At 43.1% G+C, this 25,216-nt stretch overlaps 1 protein-coding gene across 6 annotated transcripts in view; it reads right to left on the bottom strand.

Moving 5' to 3' along the window:
- GFRA1 (GDNF family receptor alpha 1) overlaps positions 1-25,216 on the bottom strand; it is a 225,628-nt gene that overhangs the window by 18,674 nt on the left and 181,738 nt on the right. For all 6 annotated transcript variants that reach the window (XM_017543805.2, XM_017543807.2, XM_037743975.1 and 3 more), the window contains 2 exons: positions 22,888-23,022; positions 19,019-19,200 (listed from right to left, as the gene is read on the bottom strand). In XM_017543805.2, the coding sequence (XP_017399294.1) occupies positions 19,019-19,200; positions 22,888-23,022 (317 nt within the window). The remainder of the gene's footprint in view (positions 1-19,018; positions 19,201-22,887; positions 23,023-25,216) is intronic.

Raw genomic sequence — 25,216 nt, 5'->3', positions numbered from 1 at the left:
GGTTTTAGGTCTTATGTTTAAATCTTTAATCCATCTGGAGTTAATTTTAGTGTAAGGTGTCAGGAAGGGGTCCGTTTCTGCTTTCTGCTCATGGCTAGCCAGATTTCCCAACACCATTTATTAAACAGGGAATCCTTTCCCCATTGCTTTTTTTTGTGAGGTTTGTCAAAGATCAGATGGTTGTAGATGTGTGGTGCTGCGTCCGAGGCCTCTGTTCCATTTCATTGGTCTATATCTCTGTTTTGGTACTAGTACCATGCTGTTTTGATTACTATAGCCTTGTAGTATAGTTTGAAGTCCAGTAGTATGATGCCTCCAGCTTTGTTCTTTTTGGTTAGAATTGACTTGGCCATGCGGGCTCTCTTCTGGTTTCATATGAAGTTTAAGGTGTTTTTTTCCAGTTCTGTGAAGAAGGTCATAGGTAACTTGATAGGGATAGCGTTGAATCTGTGAATTACTTTGGGCAGTATGGCCATTTGCACAATATTAATTCTTCCTAACCATGAGCATGGAATGTTTCTCCACCTGTTTGTGTCCTCTCTTATTTCATTGAGGAGTGGTTTGCAGTTCTCCTTGCAGAGGTCCTTTACATTCTTTGTTAGTTGTATTCCTAGGAATTTTATTCTCTTTGTAGCAATTGTGAATGGCAGTTCGTTCTTGATTTGGCTCTCTTTAAGTCTGTTATTGGTGTATAGGAATGCTTGTGATTTTTGCACACTGATTTTGTATCCTCAGACTTTGCTGAAGTTACTTATCAGATGGAGGAGATTTTGGGCTGAGATGATGGGGTCTTCTAAATATACCATCATGTTGTCTGCAAATAGAGACAATTTGACTTCCCCCTTTCCTAACTGAATACGCTTTATTTCTTTTTCTTGCCTGATTGCTCTGGCTAGAACTTCCAATACTACATTGAATAGAAGTGGTGAGAGAGGGCATCCTTGTCTAGTGCCAGATTTCAAAGGGAATGCTTCCAGTTTTTGCCCATTCAGTATGATATTGGCTGTGGGTTCGTTGTAAACAGCTTTTATTATTTTGAGATATGTTCCATCAATACCTAGTTTATTGAGGGTTTTTAGCATAAGGCGCTGTTGAATTTTGTCAAAGGCCTCTGCATCAATTGAGATAATCATGTGGTTTTTGTCTTTGGTTCTGTTATGTGGTGAATTACATTTACAGACTTGCGTATGTTGAACCAGACTTGCATCCCCAGGATGAAGCCCACTTGATCATGGTGGATAAGCTTTTTGATGTGCTGTTGTAATCGGTTTGCCAGTATTTTATTGAAGATTTTTGCATTTATGTTCATCATGGATATTGGCCTGAAGTTTTCTTTTCTTGCTGAGCCTCTGCTGGGTTTTGGTATCAGGATGATGTTGGTCTCATAAAATGATTTGGGAAGGATTCCCTTTTTTTGGATTATTTGGAATAGTTTCAGAAAGAATGGTACCAGCTCCTCTTTGTATGTCTGGTAGAATTCGGCTGTAAACCCATCTGGACCTGGACTTTTTTTGGGTGGTAGGCTATTAATTGCTGCCTCAACTTCAGCCCTTGTTATTTATTTGTCTATTCAGCGTTTTGACTTCTTCCTGGTTTAGGCTTGGGAGGATGCAAGTATACAGGAATTTATCCATTTCTTCCAGGTTTACTAGTTTATGTGCATAGAGTTGTTTGTAATAATCTCTGACGATGGTTTGTATTTCTGTGGAATCTATGGTGATATCCCTTTTATCGTTTGTTGCATCTATTTTTCTCTCTTTTCTTTTTTATTAATCTGGTTAGTGGTCTATTTTGTTGATCTTTTCGAAAAACCAGTTCCTGTGTGTACTGATTTTTTTTGAAGGGTTTTTTGTGTATCTCCTTCAGTTCTGCTCTGATCTCAGCTATTTCTTGTCTTCTGCTAGGTTTTGAGGTTTTTTTTTTATCTTGCTCCTCTAGCTCTTTCAATTTTGAGGATAGGGTGTCAATTTTAGATCTTTCCTTGCTTCTCATGTGGGCATTTATTACTATATATTTTCCTCTAGACACTGCTTTAAATGTGTCCCAGAGATTCTAGTATGTTGTGACATCGTTCTCATTGGTTTTGAAGAATATCTTTATTTCTGCCTTCATTTCATTGTTTATCCAGTCGACGTTCAAGAGCCAGTTGTTCAGTTTCCATGAAGCTGTGCGGTTCTGAGTTAGTTTCTGAATTCTGAGTTCTAACTTGATTGCACTGTGGTCTGAGAGACTGTTATGATTTCTGTTCTTTTGCATTTGCTGAGGAGTCATTTACTTCCAATTATGTGGTCAATTTTAGAGTAGGTGTGATGTGGTGCTGAGAAGAACGTATATTCTGCGGATTTGGGGTGGAGAGTTCTGTAAATGTCTGTTAGGTTTGCTTGGTCCAGGTCTGAGTTCAAGTCCTGGGTATCCTTGTTAATTTTCTGTCTTATTGATCTGTCTATTATTGGCAGTGGGGTGTTAAAGTCTCCCACTATTATTGTGTGGGAGTCTAAGTCTCTTTGTAAGTCATTAAGAACTTGCTTTATGTATCTGGGTGCTCCTGTATTGGGTGCATATATATTTAGGATTATTAGCTCTTCTTGTTGCATTGATCTTTTTACCATTATGTAATGTACTTCTTTGTCTCTTTTGATCTTTGTTGCTTTATAGTATATTTTATCAGACACGACAATTGCAACCCTTGCTTTTTTTTTTTAAGAATTTGCATTTTTAGATATATTCAACTTAGTTTACATTGAAGTAATTATTCTTTTTTTGTGTGCTCCTATTTCAGTGATTTATGTAATATTTAGCAAATGATGTAAACAAAAATACCAACTACAACCACCACGAAAAGGCATGACAACAAATATATCTGATGCTTGCTAAGGCTGCATCCCAACTGGAGAGAGTGAGGGGTACTTGTGGGCAGAAGGAGAGAAGCCCATTAGTGTGGCCACTGTGCAGTGGGTCATGTGCATCAGCCAGTATGTTTGCAGGGGAAGGGACAGTTTGGCTTCTATGGTGAGCTGGCTACATGAGTGTCAGTTAAGAGAACTTCTGCTGCAATTTCGCACTTGTTTCTGGACTGGCTTGATTGATATGGTATGGTAAAAAGAGCACAGGTTACAAGGTTCCTAGTCCTGGCTTTCCAACCATCATCCATGGTTCCAATAATCCCTGTCCTACTGTCTAAATCATGAGGTTGTGAAAATCTAATGTGATACCCTAGATAGAAGAATTTTCAAAGGAAATTTGAAAATTCAAGTGGCCGTGAATAATCTCTTAGCCTCTCTGTGGTTGATGGTCATTCTTGGATTGAGGCAAAGGTGGGGAAAATGTAAAACTTCATGCTAATTGGTCTTGTGAACACTGTGTTGAAGAGAACTGGCTTATGATCATCTGTGATTCCCTGGATTTAAAAATGAATTCAATGAAAGAGACACAATCTAGTAAGATATATCAACAGTCCTCCATTAGCTAAGCATTCCCTCGGGCTTCCCTGCCAGTCTGCAGCGCACCATGAAAGGATGCCTGCAGCTTTGTACTTGTAATTTAACACTAATGGCAAGATGGCAAGGAGTGCTGTGTGCAGACTCTGTCTACAGCATGGAGCTTCACAGGGTGCCCTAGGTGGGCTTACTACTACTTTTCATAACTTCACAGGATCACCTTACATCTTTTTTGCTTTTCCCCACGCTGGGGCAAAAACGGGTTGCAGAAATACATTAGAGAACTGTTTGTTTTCATTCATGGTTAACTTGCTTGATTAGTAAAATATTCAGACAAGAAGCAATTATGAGCTGTATTTTAGAAAATTATGTGCAATTAACAATAAGATAATGACAGGAATGTGTGAAAAACGTTTTGGTTTGGGGTGAGGGTGGCTGTTTTGTATAGCGAACATTCAGCATTAATGGTATAAAGGCAACTAGGAGGGACGGCCCTAAAATGAAACATTTGTTTTCTCAGAATGTGCAGTTGGAAATGCAAATGTGCAAGAGCAACAGAAAAGATTCATTGTTGTCCCTGATGAGAAGTGCATGAAGCCTATCTCATCAGACACGCATCCTCATCACCATCAGATAATATTTATTAAGCCTCTCATTCTCCTGTGCATTTATGTGCAGCTGAGTGCGGCCCCATAATGGCTCTGTGACTTATGGTGGTAACTAAGGTTTGATATAAAACACCACGGTTTGGAGACATAACGGACTGGGGGCTTTTGTTCATCCTCTGGTTTAGAAGATGGAGCATGGTTAGTGTTGCAAAAAAACAAGGCAAAAGCAAAAAACCTTTAAGAAAATTTTAAAAATATGTGCTTTTAGTTAAACAAAGAAAAATATTCTAGAAAGTATAGGAAAACCACATAGATAAACAGTGATGACTGTGATCATTACTATTACAAATCGCCTTCACAGATGATGATCTCACCTGCCTTTTACCAAATGCACCCATTGGCTGAAACAACTTTCTGAGCGGTGCACTCCCCTTTTGTGTGGGTCCGGAACAGGGGTTCTGAGAGGTGATGACTTGCTCAGGTTTCCACAGCTTAAAGAGGCTGCACTGAGATCTGAACCCAGTCACTCTGACTCTAAAAATCAATGCATAGTAACTCCATGCTAGACACACTGCCTATTATCGCCCCTGTCTTGCATCAACCCTCAGAAATAGCTTGTTATCCTGCTGACAGCTGAGGAAGGTTCTGAGAGGTGCATTCATAAGCCCGGACTCACACAGCCAGCATGTTCAGAGATGGCTCAGGCAGCACAGAATCTAGAGTCTGCCTGAGCTGTCTCTTAGGAGTACAGAGCCCAAGGGTGTCCTCCCAAGCTTCACCCCAGAAACTGGGAGCAACTTCTGCAAATGTACCTTGTGTAGGAAGTCACAGGCCAAGCCAGACCAGGTGGTTTCTGCTTCTCCAAGATGCCAGTGGTGAGTGCCTCGCTGAGGTCCCTGCAGCAGAGGGGCAGGTAGGGGACCGCCACTCTGGGGAAAACTCCCCAAATGTTGACTCCGTGCCCACTGTCTTGAGTTTCCTCTCTAGACAGTCTCATTTTCTTGGGTTTAAAATATAAGGGGCAAAGGGGAGGGACGCTCTTTGTTGAATTTTACCTAATAAGAGAACCAGGGCTGTTGGCTTCCACATAAGGGTGTTCCATGGTTCAGAACTGGCAGAACCTGTTATTCAGCGGAGGACAGTTGGCTAGAAGTCCTAAGGATAAAGGTCAGTGGGGGATATAAGAAACTGGATTTATTTATAGTATGTGATATAAGTGTGCTCAGAGATATTCTCATAGGTTACCCAGAACAAGAGAGCATATTTATAGCCAAGATGGTGTAGATGTCCTATTCCTTTTTATTAAGCATGTTTATTACCCAGCAATTGGGTTAAGCAGTTGTCCAAGGGCTGAATTACTGTCCTTCTGATGGGTTGGCCTCACTGCCCTCTGGACCACAGATGCAGGTGGCCTAATGGCTTTTCCCACAATGCACTAAGGAGGACCTTATCTTCCCAACCCCTCTCTAAGTCATTTTTTGCAAATGGTGGTTAAAAAAAAGCATGCTTAGTAGAAGAAGACATCATAAATGTGTGTTCAAACAATTAGTCTATTTCTGCAAGGTCACACACCTATATGATGCTCAAGTTCATTTCTCAGATGAATTTTGGGGTAAAGGTGCCACCTTTACCAGATCAGATGCCACCTCAGCACAGGCTCCTTCTGTGTCATCATCAGCAAAGACCATCCAGGAGAATAAAATAATGATATCAATAGTCACTGTCCTGGAGGCTGAGCTACTGTGATGAAGGATTTTAATTTGTTTAATAATTACAACACTCCTAGGCAGTAGCATTTATCATTCTCATATTGCAGATGATAAATCCAAGGACCAAAAAGATTAAGCTACTCTCCAGCTTTGCCCGCAGAAGGGTTTGATTTTTATTGCAGCAAAAGGCCTGGCCCTTCAGTATCTTCTCCTAAGTACAATAGCCTCCTTTTCTTAAAAAAGCAACTTTACAGACTAACCACGCTGCACTTGGCCTACTGTGTGCATGATCACTTGTCAAGCATTGGTACAATCAATGAGGGATTTGGCTTGAGCCCTATTATCTTAAAGTGAGTGTCAGACTGGAGTTAAACAAAGGATGGTATTGCCTCCACTCTCCACCGGACCACAGAATCATTAAGTGCTGTCCCTTCCATAGTACTAACATAGTACTGGCATACTATAACATAGTACTAGGGTGTTCTGGGGTGAGGAATAAGAGGAGACACAGCTGAAGCCCAGAGCTAATGCCTGTCTGTGGGCAGCAAGAATGTTTTCCAGCTGTGAGATCTTTGCTGAGCTGACTGAAACCTGCCAGAAGATACCCAAATGGCAGGCACAGACAGCCTCACATTGGTCTCAAGGAACAACAAATTTCCACAGAAACACCCTGGAGCAAAGCTGACAAAGACTGGTGAGACAACTAGTGAACTGAATGAGAAACAAAAAAAGGAAGGATATGTCATTTCAGGGTGATAGAAGAAAGGGGTTCTTAGGCGCTGCAGGTGACCTCTTCTCAAAGTATTTGCCAGGTGGAGAGTTCAAAATCACCCTGCCCTTGGTTCACATAAAGGTACCACTGCTTATAGCACAGAGTGGTAATGGGTTGTGAACCCCAGGCCACCAGACGGCACCTCAGAGAGGAAATAGCCCAGCCACATGTGACTTCCTTTGACCTTTTCCATTTCTGTGTAGCAGAAACAGGGCTCTGAGCCAGAGCTGGTTGGCTCAGTAACCACACTGCATTCAAGGGACCTGGGACTTAATGCCCCATGGTGCGCTCCCTAAGCTACGTGATAACTGTGTCTGTGTCCCTGGCCCAGGGCCACCTCTTTCACTGGCTTTTGTTGCTTGAAAACATACCCATAGCAAATTCCAGAAATATAAATAACATGAACTCTAATTCCGATGACAACGAGAACGTGCCTTCTCCCGGATGCTATAATATATGACAACACTTTTATTACTCATAATGATAATATATAATGAAATTACCACGTAGGGCTCCCTTTCTGCCATTCACTTTATAGAATAGTAAACTGTGAGTTATTTGGAGGCATTCATAAGAGACTTTATAAGAGTTAGGAGCTGGGGTTCAGGCAGTGTGATCAAGAGGCCATCTGTAAAATGAAAATCTTCTCTGGAGAGAACCAATTTATCGCCTGTTTAAGCTGGAGTTCTCCAGGCCTCGCTGGTGTTCACCTAGTGCTTGGAAAATAGGCTTATTCTAGCTATAGGAGATTAGGGATACAAGAGTTTTTAAAAAGAGAGAAATTCTAATTTAGAGATACCGCACTGTGTGTGCTTAATTGAGAGGGCATCTGGCTACATTGTTGTGGAGAAAAATAGATCCCATGACCTGCCTTTGTTGAAAAGGTGACATCTGGCTTCATTAAAGGTGTGCAATAGATTTTGATAAAAGCTATTTTCTAAGGCATTAAATTGGTTTTTAGGAACTTTACACTCTCCTTCATTTGAACAATTATTAAACTATAAAATAGAATTGCACAATTGCTAAAACCGTAATCTGAAATTTTACAGCCAGCTATAAAATGCTGTATTATTAAACTATACCGAAGATGCTCACGCCCGTTAAAACTTTTAAAATGAATTATAAAACCCTTTACTGCTGATAAAATAATCTTAAATTACAGTATTATGTATTCTAACAATATGTTGAACCAAAGTTTGCTACAATGCAAACATGCCAATCACAAAGAAATCATTTTTTGAATGAAGTTTGCAGAAACTGGCAATCTGATAACAGCTGCTTTGGCAAGGCAGCCCAGTACCTGACGTCTGCAGGCTGGGTGGGACAGCTGGTCCTCCATGGAAGGTGCCTTTTGCCAAGTCCGTGCAACCACAGGACTCAGAGTCAGCCTCCTATGTTAACGTCTGCCCAAGGGACACTTAGTAGGGCCCCATGGATTAAGAAAAGGCTTGTGGTAACAGCACTGTTTTCCCTTAACGTCTCCCCATGAGTGAGATGTTTAAAATGCAAAATGCTTAGTTACTGAGTAGCTGCCACTTACATGTATGATATCTATGATGTAGTGTGCCACACATACATACCGATCATGAGGACTGGCCCCCAAGATTTAATTCCTATTTTTTGTACCAGTTATACCCTGCATGTGTCCATTTCCAACTGAGTGAATACAAACTGAAAATGTAGTCCAGTATGCTGGCTCAAATGGCAGCCTTAACAGAGTAATATCCAATTTTGAGCTCTGAATTCAAGTACTTTCTTGGCTGAAGGGCTTTGAAAATGCTCTATAAGCAGTTATTATAAAAGGTGTTTATACAACAGCCTCTTTCCTCCTAAGGCTGTCGTGGGTGGATTCCGGGATGCAGCTTCCCCCTAAGCTCCTCTGCTAGTACTTGGAGCCCAGAATATGAAGTCCAAGGAGGTCACTGGTACCTGTCCACGCTGGGAGTAGCAGATTCACCACACAGGGCCTGGGACCACTTGGCAGCCTGGTCCAGAGCTCTGCGATGAAGCTTCCAGGAGGGCCCAGAAGGAAGCAGTCTGGGTGGGAGGCCCTGCAGTTTCATACTTCTAAGGGAAGACTCTCCAACAGCTCATTCCTCCCAGAGTGGAGAAATAAACTCAGCCAGAGCAGCAGATCATTACACAGAGAAAACACTGGGTATGGCCAAGGTTTGGATTTTTTCTATGTGACAAAAACAACAGTGGGTGCTAGAAAACAGTCTGTGTCACACAGAGATGATGAAAACGTCACAAAGACCATAAACCAAACACCACAATTAACATGCAGCCCTAAGACCATTCTCTTAGATGAAAGGCCCAGGCAATGGTAACCACATTGCCACAGTCATTTAGATTCCATGCCTGTGCTAAGGGCTCAGTGTTAACATGTTTGGTGCTAGTTTTCTAATCCCATTCAATCCCTCTCCTCCTAAAGCTCCTCCATCCTCAAAGCCATGTGTGAGAAGCCTGACCATGGTTTGGCACAACACTTCCATCCACTATAGTTGTCGGGCAAAAGTCTTCTTTGAGATGTTCCCTGCATGGTAATCATCCAGGGCACTGGATGTGTAAAAACAGCAGAAGGTGATGGTGTGAGGATGAGACACCAGAGCTCTTTCTCTCCCCCATGTGAAGATACAGCAGGAAGGCGGCCATCTGCAACCTGGAAGATAGCCCCCACTGGGAACTCAATATTCCCACACCTTGCTCTTGAACTTTCCAGCCTCCAGAGCTATGAGAAATAAATTTCTGTTGCTTAAGCCACCCAGTTGACAGTATTTTGTTATGACAACCCAAATGGACAAGATAAATAGCAACCACAGCTTCATTTCATTGTTCCTGCCTGCACTACCTAGGAAAGATTCGGACCAATGCACCAGTTTACACTTATATCTCCCAATGCTTCTTGCCATATAAGGAGGAAGAAACATGAGGATTCTCAAACACCCCCATTTTCCTTTTTAGTATAAAGGAAAAGGGGTTCTCTGAGGCACCCTTCACTTTGAAAAGTGATTGTCAAGCAGGTGTACTTCTGTCCCCTGGAGACATTTGGCAATGTTGAAAGGACATTTTTGGCTGTCATAGTTGAGGAAACACGCTACTGGCATTTGGAAGGTAGAGTACAAGGATGCTGCTAAATACCCTACAATGCACAGGACAGCCCCCGGCAAAAATTATCCCAACCAAAATGTCAACAGTGCCAACGTCGAGGAAGCCTCGAGAAACCGTTCAACTCATAGCCAAGAGGTGACTAAACAATCCTCACTGAGACTGACAGGGTTGACACAGGGCGTGCAGCCCACCTTCAGCAAAGAATACCAGGGGAACCAAGTGACTTCCCATGGAGAAGCATCTATCTCCAAACTCCATTTCAAAACCCTCACTCTAACAAGGCCTCATCCTTTGTCTTATCCATAACAAGTTCCACTCCACATGCACAGAGGTCCACAGGCCACAAAGACCAGAAAGCCTGCTGGAAAACAGGTCCCATAAAGCAATGTCTCCTGAGCCTCATAATTCAACCTGCTCCTTCAGGGCAGTTTTCTAACCCTGAAGGCAGGTCAAAGGGGGCCAGTGATATCCAAGTGCTGGGCCGAAAGCTCCCTGAAACTTACAACTAATAAAAACTTGCACAGTATCATCATCTTTGAGCTGGGCACCGTTCTAAGCATGCTTTACACGCAGAAACACATTTAATCCACAAACACTCCAGGAAGCTCTTCTGCCATCTCCATGTTAAAGATGAGGAAACTGAGGCAGAAAAGATAATTGGCCCAAAGTTTAATGGCTAGTAAGTATAGAGTGCAGAATTTCAACCCCAACTTCCTTAAGAGAAGTTTCACAGTGCTACAAATTGGGTTCAGTGTATACTGCTTGGGTGACAGGTGCACCAAAATCTCACAAATCACCAGTAAAGAATTGCTCATGTAAACCAAATACAACCTGTTTCCCAAAAACCTATGGAAATAAAATTTTTAAAAATAAAAGAAGGAGCTTCACATTGCATCTCTAGAATTAAAAATATATTTTAAAACAAACAACCAAGTCTGATGAGGCATTGTTGTGTAATTAAGAATTTGACTGGCTTTTGTCTTTGGTTCCTAAGTGATAACTTCTAAATCCTTGGAATTTTTCCAATGCTAGGAGTGTCTTTGTTATTCATGAGTTCTTTGGAATACACCTGAGTGTCTCAGTAATGGGATGACTCAGGATTAGGTCAGGTTACCACAAAGACGAACCATGGGTCACAGGATTGGGACTTTGAGCCACAGTAGGTCGGCCTGACCTCCTGATCCCCATGGTGTGGGGAGGAGGGCTGAAGATTGCCAATCATGTGGTCAATGAGTCAATCCTGTCTACCTAATAAAACCCAAACAAAACTTTGGAGACAATTCCTGGAGCTTCCTGGGCAGTAAATACATTGATGCAGCAAGAAGGTGACATGCCCTAATCTGGAGGGAGAAGGCAGAGTAGCTCTCCACTGGAGAACCCCCAAGACCTTGCTCTAGGTATCTCTTCATCTCGCTGGTTCTGATTTGTACCCTGATAATAAAGCTGTAATCCTAAATCTTGTAGCACTTTCCAGGTTTCTGTGAATCATTCTAGTGAAATGAACTTGAGGGGGCCATGGGAACCCCTGAATTTGTAACTAGTTGGTCAGAAGTGCAGGTGGCCTGGGAGCCCCAAAGTGTGGCAGGCATCTGAAGTAATGGCTGTCTTGTTGGGAACCATGCCTGTAACCTGCGGAGTCTGATACTAACCCTGAGCAGTTAGCCAGGAATTGAGTTGTACTGCGGTCTACCAGTTGGTGTCAGAATAGGCATCATTACTTTTCTCTATGCTCATTTGTGAACCAATCTGACACTTCAGTCTGCCAGATGTTCAACAAGAATTTAGGGACTGATTTAATCTATAGTGATGAATAATGTTACCCAGAAACACAATGTTTAAAGGGCTCTGGTTTCGGTAATACAGTGTAGCCATTTATAATGGGGGGTGGTGGGAGGAACACTGCTTTGCTCTTGCTTTTCTCCTGATCAAGTCTCTCTGTGCCTCAGGTCTCTTGTCTGAAAAATGGGAATGATAATAGAACTGACCTTCTTAGGTTACTGTGAGGATTCCTCTGGGGAGGCACTGCGTATGCATTTGTTTTATTAATGCCTGGCTAGAAAAAGCTGGGATGACCTGTTATCAAAGCAAATTGTTCTGGGATCTGTCACAGGATTCAATGGTTTATAAGGTTTTCCAAAGTGGGGCTTGGGGACTACTGGTGGTACAGGACATGATTTTAGGTGGCATGCAAACTTTTTAATGATTTAAATTTTAATATTTATATATGGATTTTAATATAGAGAAAGCATATTGAACCCATGCTGTCACATATGTTAGAGCAGCTTCAGATGAGTCTCAAAGGTAGTGGCATGCATATAAATAAGTATAGCTCATAACTGAATTTAAAGATAAAGATTAAGCAAATAATAGGATCAGTGGAGTGCAGATATGGCAAAGACTGCTAAGTCCTGGGCTTTAAGGCTAAGAGGCAGGACTACTTCTCAAATCCTGTCTTTTCTGCAACCAAGAATGTTTCCTGTTAACAACTGCGTCATCTCTTCCCAATGTCTGCACTGGTTAAAGAGATGTGGCAGGGCTGCTGGCAGCTAGTCCCACTCTGGTTACCAGGCTAGACCAAGATCTGACTAGGTTGGCAGCTCCAAGAAGCAGATTAGTCAGATGAAGCTCCCAAGAGTCCCGCAGAGAGATGGAATTTGGATCAGTTCCAATCCCTCAAGACCTAGTCCGTTTTTTACTAATTTTGGTTTCCCTTCCTTCTTGGCCTGGCGTCCAAAGGATATTCTCCCCCTTCCCCTCCTCCCTGGGACTTTCTCCCAAGACCACATCTTAGCACTGGGAGGGTATCATTCAGCTCAAACCCTTCTTATTAATTAAGAAAGCACAATCTAAAGAGTTCCATCTTTCTTCCTCTGTGGCCCCCAGTTCCTGAGAGCAGCTCTTCCTCTCCAGCCCCAGCGTCCTGTGTTAAAATCCCTAAGGCATCTCACCAACCATGCCAACAGTGGACACCGCTTTCCCCAGTGCCAAGGGTCAGCCTGTGGTTGTCCCTGGCTCTTTGCACACTTGCACTGTTCTTTAGCCTCACAAAAAAAAACAAGAGCTCAGTGATGTTTTACAGCAGAGATTCAGGATAAAAACCACTTGATAGTCATGGAGCCACAGGAAGTAAGCCAGGATTCTCACTCAGATCCAACTAACTCCAAAGCTCAAGCTTTTCCCAGAAAACCAATTCTTAGGCTGTCAACCACAGGTGAAAAAGAAAGTGCTGAGGAAATGTTCTCAAGGTGGCTCCACCCTACTTTGTGCGGTGGGGTAAGGAGAGGGGGTGAAGCTCCTTTCCAGAGCCAGGAGTCTGGTGTGGAAATAAGCACCTCTCGTTTCTCGCTTCCATCTTCCCAGGCCTGCTCTCCCCCTGGTCTATCATCCTGTGCAGAATCCCAGCACCCTGGACTGGCTCTAAAGCGCCTCTTTTCTGGTGGAAGATTAATGGGCCGCCAAAGCACCCCATTGCTCTGCTAGCATAAATTGCAAGAAAAACATTTAGAATATTGATTAAGTGCTCCATGCTAGAAGATTGAAATTTACCTCCTGTATTTCCAGGATTAGCTGACATAATGGGGTCAGTCTGCTGGCACAAATGATTTACAGAACACCCATTGGCAGCTTTCCTTTTAAAACTTGACACTTAAAATTTTCACTTGGTCACAGCCAGTAGAGTCCTGGGTATTTGGTAGGTTTGGAAAATCACCTTCCCGCTGCATCTAGACTTTGGGGGTTTGCCCCCATGAAGAAGAGTTTTGAAATAATTTCTGGTCTGGTCTGGCCCCATCTGGAACAAGTGGACTTTGGATCTGAGGAGGTACTGTGGCCGTGGGGAGAGGATTGAGTGGGTCATCTAAATATAGATTATTTTCAATATTCTAATACAGAATGGATAGGAGTTAAACAGATTAGGTCTGCCCTCCATCCCTCGTGCCACTCTGCAAACATTAGGCTGCATCCTACAAGTGCCTGTTTTCTAAGCCTGACATGACTCTGGGGAGAGAAGGAAATGTGCTGAGGCTTTGCTGGGAGGCTGGGGACCTAGGCTGAAATCCAGTGAATGTGGCAAGTTCTCTGCTCTAGGCAGATGTCCACCCAAAGGACTCTGCCCCACCCCATACAAAGAGGGGCCCATAGTGTCTCTACTGCAAATCCCTTGGGGCTAGCATGGTCTGAGGGCCAGATAAGACCAGGCACCGACTGGTGGCGTGATGGGAGCAGATCGACTGCCCTTTGCATTGTTGAATTTAACAAGAAGCATGCTTTCAAAGGTTATCCACATGGACCCTTGATCTCTTTCATGACTGAGAAAGCTGCTTTGCATTCCTTTCTAGAAGGCTGTTTTAAAAGTCCCACCAAGATTAGCTCCGTCACGCTGGTCTTCCATGTCTCACCCACAGCTGTATATTATGTGGCTCACACACACACACAAAATCCCTAACATTGAATGTGGTTTGTGTCGTTTACTGGAGGCCCTGGCAACTGCCCACAGCTATCCTGCACCTACCCTGTGTGCCCCATGGTCTCTCACAACATTTCCAGGGACAAGGGGCTGAAGAGCAGCAGAGGCAGTGAAACCTTCTCAGAAGGCCTGAGTCCCAAGGCTGTAGCTCCCAGTCTTTGTTACTCTATTTGACTACAGAAACCAGACATCAACAAACACCTCGTTAAGATGTCTTCACTGTAAGCTACCAGTTAAGCAGTGTACAGTGATGCAAAATAGAAAATTTTTCTAATGCTCTAAAGATATTTACTTTAAATAAGTCACACACACACACACAGTCCATTTAATCTAAATATCCTGAGCTTTTTCCAGCTACCAGACCACTCCAGTGCACGGAAGATGAAGTAATTGGTAGGATTATTAATGTGTCTTTGTTTTCCATGTGACCATTTTGAACAAGTTGAAGGTACAGGCCAACAATAGCACAGGCTGTGTCATGCTTGTCACTAGTATGACTGCCAATTAATTCTGACATGGGAGCTTGGCGGGTTACCCAAAACCCGGTATTTTATCACCTCAGGGGGTTAGCACTTGGACATTTCTGTAACATTTTATACTAATCAATCCACTTTCCTTTTTTAAAGCAAAGCCTTTCATAGGAACATGGATGAGTCCTATATCCACCACATCCATCGTCACCTATTTTCCCCAAGCAGAACTGCATTTGGTTTGTTGATAATTACACTTTGGAGCAGACTTTGGAAAATGTTTATTCGTGTTTCTTCCCTTCCAAGGGGGAAATCTATCTCAAATGTTAAGACTGAAACTCAAGTCCCCAAGAGTTTTCTCATATTATTGTATATTTAAAAATATTACAAGAGGGCGCTTCTCAAGGGAAGTGAACTTTAGAGCTGCCAAAGATAGTTGACTTTCTCTGAATCTGTTACCAATGGATCCCAAGCTGGTTAAAGTCAGTTCTATTCTGAGTAATGACACATGTGGCTGGGACAAACGCCATTCTAAGATATTTCTAGGACCCCCTCCCCACTCCCCGGCAAATGGTAATTCATCTGGAGACAGCCAGGCAGGCAAAGGAGGGACAGATGGGGAGAATGAGTCTCTTGGGAGTATTCCGCCTGGGCAAGAGTCCTAAATCAGCTGGAGGGACCACGTTCTCGGGATGAAGGCCCTTCACTCATCATTCTCTCATCCCCTCGATCCTCTAGCCTCAAACGATCCTTAAAACCATTCTTTATAGAGATCACCCTAGAAAATCAGCAAGCTGCAAAAATGTTACTGGAAAACTTTCAGTCCTTCCTCTACTCAGTGCTGTCTCCTGGAATTGAGGCATGAAGAAAGAAACCCAGTCTGAAGTGGGAGCTCTGCATCTGTTCCCCTCATTTGCATCAGTGAACCTCAGGAGGAACTAGGACATGAGGTTCTCTCAAAACCAGATTCTCCTTTCTTATATTTTCCTTCTTCTTGTCTATTCTTAATCCAGAGAAAGAGTCCTGTTTGTCCACGGGTCATGGAACAAGGCAACAGTGCCCTGGCCTCAAAGTTGGAAATCTTAGCCCACTAGAGAATTACTGTGTGATTCTAGGTAAGTCACAAGCCTCTTCCTGTCTCAGTTGCCTGATTTGTAAAAGGCAAGAATGCCTGCTACACCTGACTCATGGGACTGCCATGAGGAGTGCAGGGGGGGAAGCACACAGAAGGTTTTGAAAAATAAAATAAACTACACACTTGTTAGTGTAACCTCCCACTAATGTTCCCTAGCACATACCCAATACCCTGCCCCCAAGGAAGCACAGCACCACCTTCCATCTGTTGTAAAGGGACCAAGTGGCCACTGACTTGGAATCAGACATCACATCACATGTGACATTCATAAAGCACCATTCTGGAACATTCACTCTGCCCTATTTAATCCTCTCAACTCCAGTAGCTAAGCCATACATGTGCTTTGTAGACGAGGAAGCCCAGGCTTAGAGAGGTTAGCATGCTCACAGAGGCTACCATACTGTTGAGGTCAACAGCAGGGTCTGACATGGGCTTGGCTGCCTCCCCTGCCCTTATCCCTTATTCCATGCCTCATGTGTGCAAAAGGGGGCTCATGCAAGTCATCATCTTAGGAGTAAAAGTGAGGTTCCATGGAACCCTAAGAACTCCCTGGGAGAGAAATGCTGTTTAGCTCCAGGATACGTGGAGACTGTGTATCACAGGGAAGAGAGGTGTAGCCATAGCCACCCCTCATTCCTCGACAGCCCCACACCTTCATGCTTCCCTCTGCCAAGGAGTTAAATGGCAGCCCAGAGAGAAACATCATGATTTAGTTTTTTTTTTTTTTTGGACAGAGTTTCGCTCTTGTTACCCAGGCTGGAGTGCAATGGCATGATCTCGGCTCACCGCAACCTCGCAACCTCCGCCTCCTGGGTTCAGGCAATTCTCCTGCCTCAGCCTCCCGAGTAGCTGAGATTACAGGCATGCACCACCACGCCCAGCTAATTTTTGTAGTTTTAGTAGAGACAGCATTTTACCATGTTGGCCAGGCTGGTCATGAACTCCCAATTTTACTTTTGTCCTTCTGTTTAGAAAGCAGAGTTCCTATCACTAACAGGAAAGGAAAGACATGGTTTCTGGGGGATAGAGCTCCTGCATTCCCTGAGTTGCCAGGGCAACCCTGAGGCAGTACAGATCTTCCTTGCAGAGAAAGGTGTTTGGACAGATCTGTGTTGGGGGAAAAGCTCTGGCTGTCAGTGTGACCAAGCCACATACTGCACTGTACCACAAGGAACCCAAGTCAGGAGCTAAGATGTGGGAGGAAGCAGAGAACACCTCCTATGGCTGACAGGACCGTCACCTCTCATGGGGGAAACTCCAATTTCATGGAGTTTCCAATGGTGACTATTATGAGATTTTGCCTATTACCTTTCAAAAATGTTGACAAGTTGCATCTTGCCCACTATTCTAAGTTTACTGACAAGGGAACTTTGTTTTTGAATTCCCGTTTCCACAAAGTTTCTAAAACAGAGAAAGGACTTAATAAACAGGCTGAACACTGAAGGCTGCGTCTGCAGTCACCCTCTGTACACCGAGACATGGACAAAAAGAAACTGGTTTTGTTGTAGCCAGAGCTCGCCTTTTCTTTCCAGAAACCACCACTGGCCTCCCGTGACCACCTTATGATAATAGGATCCTCCCCCTCATCTGGCGACTTGTCTTCACTGACACCAGAATCTGAATGGGTCCCAAAAGCATGGAAAGCTGACCTAGGAGAAAGCAGAGTGTGGAGCACCCCCTTGAGATGGAGAAGAGACCCTATTCCCTGCCTGGCTCTGGGCCTGCCTTCAACTCGCTGGAGGACTCTGAATATATCACTTCCCTGCTCTGAAACTCAGGGCCTCGCTACAGAGGATGGAGCAGTTCCATGCCATAGTATTTCCCAAAGCTCCTCCCGGTTCTGGCTTTCTCTGTACAGTGCTTTGGAGAGAGTAAATGCCAGGAAATGCTTTAGAAGTATGAATAACATCTGTTGACCTTAGGCTGTGTGGTTTCCTTATTGGCCTTTCCTTAGTATTTTGTGTATAAGAGTGTCTCTGAGTCTATATGTCTGTGGTGGAGAACCAGAAGAACAGAGGACAGAGACCCAAGCTCAGAAGAATGGCATGCAGGACATCCAAGATGCAGAGAGGTCTCGAGATACCAAGCAACTCAAAACACGTTTCTAACACTTTCTAGGGAATAAAGTGGGTTGTGGGTCAAGGTGGTATTTAGCAAAAGAGGGCGCCTTGTGAGAATAATAGCGAGGTTGACCCCTGATGGGGACTGGGGGCCTAATTGTGCTCCAGTGATGAGCATGAGGTGACAGCATGGTGCTCGGCACATACACCACCTAACATCCCCTTCTCCAGCATAGCAGGAGGCAGAAGTCACCATGCGGTCACCATTACCTCTGAAACACAGGAAAAATCATGGAAAGAATGAGGCTCCTCGATTCCTAGTGCTGGCTCTGTGACCCATTAGCTCTGCACACCTGAGCAAGAGTGATTCCCTCTCTGAGCCCTTGTGTCCTCAAACAAAAGAGGCTATAGTACTAGAGTGATAGCATCTCTCCTGCAGCCGTCAGGAGGATAACACCCAAAGGGTAAAGAATGTGAGGGTACCTTGTGAACATACAAATAAAATGCCCTGCCAAAGAGCTGAGTACTCATTACTATGAAAAATCAATAAAAAGGCAGGATCAACACTCTGCTTTTGACTGAAGGCAGGAAATCACCACTTGTATCTTGCTGTGGTTCTGCCCTCGCAGACCTGAATTAACCGCAAAGAATGTTCTTGACCATTCCCACTGGCCCGTATCCACAAGCAGGAGTTTGCAGGGCAGCCTGTGCCTCCACTGCTCCTCCCACTGCCAAAGAACACTTGCTTTTGCTTCTGAAGAACCAACACATCAAGCACTCTGCATGGGAATTAACCAGCAACTCTGTCTCTGGTTTCCCTTCAGAGACAGTTAAACACTCCACATCGTGTGACGATGACAAACTCAAGAGCTCCTTTCTTTTCATTATGCTGCTGCTTTGTAGCAAACACAGAACCAGCATAATAAATATGTAAACAAGCCAACTTGACAACCCCACACACGAAAACTTCACAGATGCATCTCTCCCCAGAGCCCTCATTTTACAGGTGAAGAAAGTAAGGCCAAATACAAGCCATACTCCCAGTAAATGAGAGTCCGTTCCGTGATCTGACTTTCTCTCCACTATATGACATGTCACAATCTTCACTGCTTGTGTTTAAAATGCAGTTTTAAGACTCAAACCTGAGCAGCATTCATCATCTATCTCTGAATACATTTCAGAAAGTGAGTCTGCCTGTGATCCTCCCTCTGGGAAGGGAGCCTCAACAAGGAATCTGGACGCAGTTCTTACCTGTAAATTTGCACACGGTGGTAAAAGATGAGTGGGAATTTCATTCTCAGACCCTGCTGGCCCCAGGGGCTTGTTCTTGACCCGGAAGGCAGTGGTGGTAGTGGCAGTGGTGGTCTGTACCGGGAGGGCTGGCTGCCACACAGTCACATCAGAGCCATTGCCAAAGGCTTGAATTGCATTTTCTGCAGTAAAACAGGAGGAAATCCAATTTCAAAGTCAAGCAGCAAATGTAACAGACAGGATATACACAGCCAGAGAGGCACACTAGAAATTCTGATTATAGCATTGGACTTCTCTGAACAAAACCCATCCATCCATTTGCCCTATACATGCTGAGAGCCAGTCTTTGGGGTCAGGTGCTCAAAAATCAATTCAGTCATTAAACCCTGAGCTGGACACTTAGCGATGCTCAGAACGCAACAAATATTTATTGTGTTCCTATTTATGTGCCAGGTGCTGAGCAAGATCCTTGCCCTGAAATACTCATCAGTCAAGCCCTTTGAAACCCAGCCTCAGCCCTGTTACTGGGATCATAACTGTCCCATTTTCCATGAAAATTCTTGTGCTCTGTTAATATTCTATAATAAATGCAAACTAATTAGTGCTTGAAAAAATCCTAATCATGAGATTTAGGCAATTCAATGGCATTCCCATTAATATGACAGGCAAAATGTAATCCATTCCTTAAAAAAAGAAAAAAAAAATCTAACCTCAATCTCAATAACTAGTGAAAATTTAAGAAAGATTATTTTTTTTCCCTTTCTGCTCCAGTCTTCCAAACAAAGTCTACATAATTAGGTAGGAGCAGCCCTTCTTAAATGAAAAGTTTAAAATGTAAAACTTTAAAAGCTTATTATAATTTCATAGGATTAGATTGTTTTTATGGCAAGAGCAAATTGGTTGTGTGTTGTTTCCCTCCCCAAAATGAATAAAAAACAGTTTCTAATCAGGTCTTCAGGGATTTGGCCTGGATTTAGGATTTTTTTTTTATTTCATATTCATTGTATAAAAAGACTAAACTCCTGCATTTGGGACCTGAATGTGCAAATTGTTAATATATGACTCTTAGTTGGCATTTTTCAATATACAAGACAGAATAATTTAAGCCTAATCTTCCTCTTAGAAGTGACATTTGGTTCTAAAAGTGTTATCCTTTAAGTTCAGCAAATTGGAAGCTTGTTTTCTGCACCTTTACATTTTCTTGGGCTGTAAGAAACAGCTTCAAATTAATCTAAATGCTTTTTATGCTCCCAGCTATGTTCCATGGCTTAACTGGTAAGTGTGAGGCAGAGAAAGAGGTGCACAGGGACCAGTTCCCTTAAATGCCCAGAACAACCACCACTGCTACCCTTGCTTTTGCTTAAAACATGAAGATTCAAGAAACTCACAGTTTCTTGCAACTACCTGTGTTTTCCCAGTATGTTTGCCTTGCCACAGCAGTGGTTCAGTTGTTCAACTGCTCATTCATTCATTCATTCATTCAAATGTTAATAGAATATCTACTAAGTGCCAGGCACTGAACTATGCATAGGGCACATAGTAGTGAACAATAACAGCAACAAAAGATAAAAGTTCATGCCTTCATGCAGGTCACATTCTGATTTTGCAGGTAAATAAGTGAAATATGTAATAGATTAGGTAGTGAGAAATGCTTGGAGAAAATGAAGCGAGGGAGCAGCAGAAGCACTGAGTGGGGAGAGGAGTTGCTACCTAGATAAACTGATCCAGGCAGGCCCTCCTGGTGAAGGTGTCATCTGAATAAAGATGTGAGTGAAGGCCACTGATATCTAACCTCACCTCCATCCCATTTGTCTCTTCCCCGTACATCTGTCATGCACGCGGCTTGAAAACAGCTGTTTCTTCTTCCAAACTAGAAATAAACAATTGGCTAGAGTTGTGTTCATGATTGAGGAATTTGGGAGAGGTTTGGCTTAATCTTAAGGGAGCAGAACTAAGTTTCTACATTTGGGCTGGGATCTACAAACTGCAATTCCTTCTAGTTGCAAGAGATTGAACTGATGGCCCTGAGTCTTTGAGGCTCTGTGTCCCATCTAGTCACAGTGGAAATGGAATGACTGTGAAAAATTCTGGTTGGCTTTGGCCCCTGATGCAGACCAAGTGCATTTATTTTTATTGAAGAGTCATTACCAATGAGATACCCAGATGACTCTCTCCTTCACCAAAAAGGTTATAAAGCAGGAACAACTTTAATTTCTCTGTGAGGGAGAATTTGTCTAGCCAGTGTGAGCAAAATCTTTTCTTACACTGTCCTCCATTGTCATTGCTTTAACTTAGCTAAAACTTGCATTCTGCCAGAAGACTGCACGATGTGAAAAAGAGGAAATACACACACACACACACACACACACACACACACACACACTCAGTCAAGACCAAACAAAAGGTCCAAGCTGTGATTCCTTGGTATGCCCCAATATCTTAGTGAATGTCTCCATACACGAAACTACTTTCATGGGGGTGAATTTCACTTAAGAATACAAAAGCTTGTTTTATTTTAAGAGGACCAAACCAATTGACTATAGCCACATTATTTGAAGTGCCTAGTAAGCAAATGACTTAGATTTTTTCCTTTCAACAAAGGAAATGATGAGGAAATTTTAAAGTAACCCTCAAAAGCTTTTGTGTATGTGTGTGCATAGTAAATTATTAGCTGCCAGCCAAGCATCATGGAGAAATAGCCACTTGAAGACACGACTCTCAGAGGGGTGGGTGGCTGAGCCTTGATTCCCAGAAACTTAGTCCACCCCTCGCATCAGGAAGTCAGACTGACCTGGTTCCTGAACTTCAGGCCTATGTTCTCATCCCACAGGCCCTTCAACATCAGCGTGAACAAAGCCCTTAGGACAGAGGGGGCTGCAAAAGGATTTGCACTTCAGATCCTAACTCTGGCGTGCATGGCCTGTGTGAATTACCAGGCTTTACTCAGCTGTACGGCAGGATAAAACCACCTATGTCTATGAAGATTCTTGTGAAGATTACTCTCAATGAGAATGTATATTTTACACTCACTGTAGAGTGTGTTTGAACACACAAAAGATACCCAATAAATGGCGGGTATTACAAGGGTGGGTTGAAATTTTCAAGTATCTCAGCTGGATCATCACCTAGGGAGTGTGCATCTGTGTGGATATACGTGAGTCCTGGCACTGTGCTTTTGGAGTTTGATGAATGCCCATTGTTCACATCTGTCCATTTCTCTCTATCCCTGTCCCTTTGGGAAACATGTTTCCAAACTGCCTAAAGGACACTGCAATAAGAACTGATTCTGCTTCCAAGCAGAAGCCCTCCTCCCTCTTCCCCAGTGATTATCTTGCCTCCAGAGATAACGGGCATCCCGAGCCTCCTGCCTGCATCACCAGTTTATCCCACTCAAGAATTGTTGCTTCTCCTCTGAGCCAGCCCGGAGCATCCAAGGGGCTATTGATGTTAACATTCTAATTTTTCTCAGAGAGTCCTTGGAGGCCTATCCCCATGTAATTTGTCTGAGCTTCTCGCATTGTATATTCTGCCCAGGTTTCAAGAACCTTTGGAACAGACTCTCCGCTGGCTGCCAAGATCAAAATTTGATCTGAGGGTAGAAGTGTTCTTTCCCACATAATGTACCCTCAGTTATTTGAGTCTCTTGCTCTCTCAGGCCTTTGGATTCACAGTCTTGGCAGCACCCAGTTCATCACTTGCTGGGTTCCCTGCTGCATTACATGAGGTGGCCACAAACGGAACTGGATTTACCATCGGTAAGAAGAAAGGGAAAAAGACAGAGGAAGCAGACACAAGAAACAAGAGGTACAGCTAGAGTTCAGAGAGGAAAATGTGTTTGCTCGTTTGTTTCTTTGTTTTTAAAAACTCACTGAGACATGTATTGTCCTTGAAGAAATTCAAAAATTTTAAGCACTCTTCTAGGTCATTCCCACTGTTGCTGCAGTCACACCACGGGGCCACACTGAGGCTATTGGAGTCTATATAGTTGGGGGTCATGACTGTGCCTAAAAGAATAAAAACAAGGCATTTTATTGTTGTACAGTGATACTTTTCCATAGCCTAAAAAGAAACCAATATTCCTCTGATGGTGGATGTACCGTGGATAATTACAAACATTGTGTTTGCTGAGTGGGAAATTATGTTAAGCAGTGCATTTTCTCAGCAATTTATCTTGAGCACATAAAGCAATTTACACGTTTACTTTAAAAATTATAACGAAACTTCTTGAGCTGCACTTAGGGTATTCTTTCCTGCACAAATGGTATGGATGTTATAGAGTAGGAAAGAATTAACTTAGAGAACGCATGAGTTCCCAAATCTCTTGCATTTTCTTGAAAATGTCATTAATCTTCATAAATAGATAGAACTGGGTTTACATATCTTGAAACATTTTGTTTAGGACTTTGAGTCCACTTCCCCCAGAAGGAAATGGTTTCTTTAGAGTGACATAGGGAAGCTCAAAGCTTTCTAGCAGTTACCCTGCACCCTGAGTGTATATATGTATATATGGGGTCTTCTCAACTGATTTAAATAAAATCTTCGATGTTGTGAAAGAACTGGAAACAAACAATGGAAATTCTCTAAGCCAACAGCTCCTAGAGTATTGCCTGTGGACTCTCAATGGTGCTCAAAGAAATGCTGGGTGGTCCCTCCTGCCTACATCTTGTGGGTCATGATATTTCTGATGAGTTCTAAACTGGCACAAACACCCAAAGCATTTATACTTAATCCAAACCAAATGTCTTCTCCTGGGTGGCTGATACCAGACAATGCCTGCTGATTACAAGAAGGCTTTTGTTTTTATATATTTTCTGGGCATAAGAAGTAATAGGTCTGCAGGATGTATTTGGATCACAAACAGAAAAATAATTTTGGGCTGGGCATGGTGGCTCACGCCTGTAATCCCAGCACTTTGGAAGGCCAAGGCAGGCGGATCACTAGGTCAAGAGATGGAGACCATCCTGGCCAACATGGTGAAATCCTGTCTCTATTAAAAAATACAAAAATTATCTGGGTGTGGTGGCACATACTTGTAGTCCCAGCTACTGGGGAGGCTGAGGCAGGAGAATCCCTTGAACCCAGGAGGAGGAGGTTGCAGTGAGCCAAGATCACACCACTGCATTCCATCCTGGTGACAGGGCGAGACTCCGTCTCAAATATATATATATATGTTCTAAACTTCTCTGAGTCAAGGGCACACTGTCTTTGCCCTATATTCTTTTCTGACTTAAACTAAATAATATTGCAATATCACATTATAGCTTAGGATGAACATTTAACCTACTGCATAGAGGGGACTCCTAACTTTTGTTGAGAAAGGAACAGGCACCCTAATCACTAAAGGAGGAGGTTAAGGCCATTGGATGCCTGGTGCCACGGTGGGCTCCTGACAGATATGGAAGAAGTAGGAATATACCTTGTCCAGAAAGAAGTTGGAGAGAGAGATGCAGACCCAACAGAGAAATACATTTTGGTCTATGCAATGCATTGCCTCTGACATTGGGTCCTCCATTCATCATCCTTGGAAGTATAAGTGTTTGCCAGCCTAGGAATAACTTCATGGAAATGCTGGCAGTACCTGGCCTTGTCCCCTCCCAAAGGGGTTAAGGAGCAGGTACACCTGGGAAGGGCACTGACTGAAGTGTTAACAGAGACTATATCTGTTGACTCCAAGGAGCTTGGAAAAAAATTGCTTTTCTGTTTGTGAACCAAATACATCCTGTGGATTACTGACCACCTATTGTCTTACGTCTATAAGATGTAGACACTGTTAGCAGATGCAGCTAGAGTTGAGTTGGAAATACTTAACATTTTCTTCTGTGAGCTTCTCTGTATTTTTAAAACACTTTTTACAATAAGAATGCCTTGACTGTTGTGATTTCTGCAATTCCATAGTTGATAAGTAATCCCTAGTAGAGATTAACTTACTTGGGAAAAGGAGCGAATGTAAGTTTGGCATACTGGCTTAAGGAAGGTACTCTCATTGGCCCGATTGATAAAAATAGAAAATACTCAGAGACCTGGGGAAAACTATTACCCAGGGAGTGTAGGTATCCTTCCAAAAAGTTGGGAGTGAAGAGTGTGCCAGGCACCTGTGCTGTCCCTGAAATAAGTACCATTGTTGATTTTCCCAAAGCCACCTGCTGAAGATGCTCTGGTGACAAACAACATAGTCTGTGCTATCATTCTCTGGGGGAG

The sequence above is a fragment of the Cebus imitator genome, unplaced genomic scaffold (genome assembly GCF_001604975.1).
Source record: "Cebus imitator isolate Cc_AM_T3 unplaced genomic scaffold, Cebus_imitator-1.0 Scaffold161, whole genome shotgun sequence".
In the NCBI taxonomy this organism is placed as follows: Eukaryota; Metazoa; Chordata; class Mammalia; order Primates; family Cebidae; genus Cebus; species Cebus imitator.
This window is presented reverse-complemented; position numbering and strand designations above follow the sequence as displayed.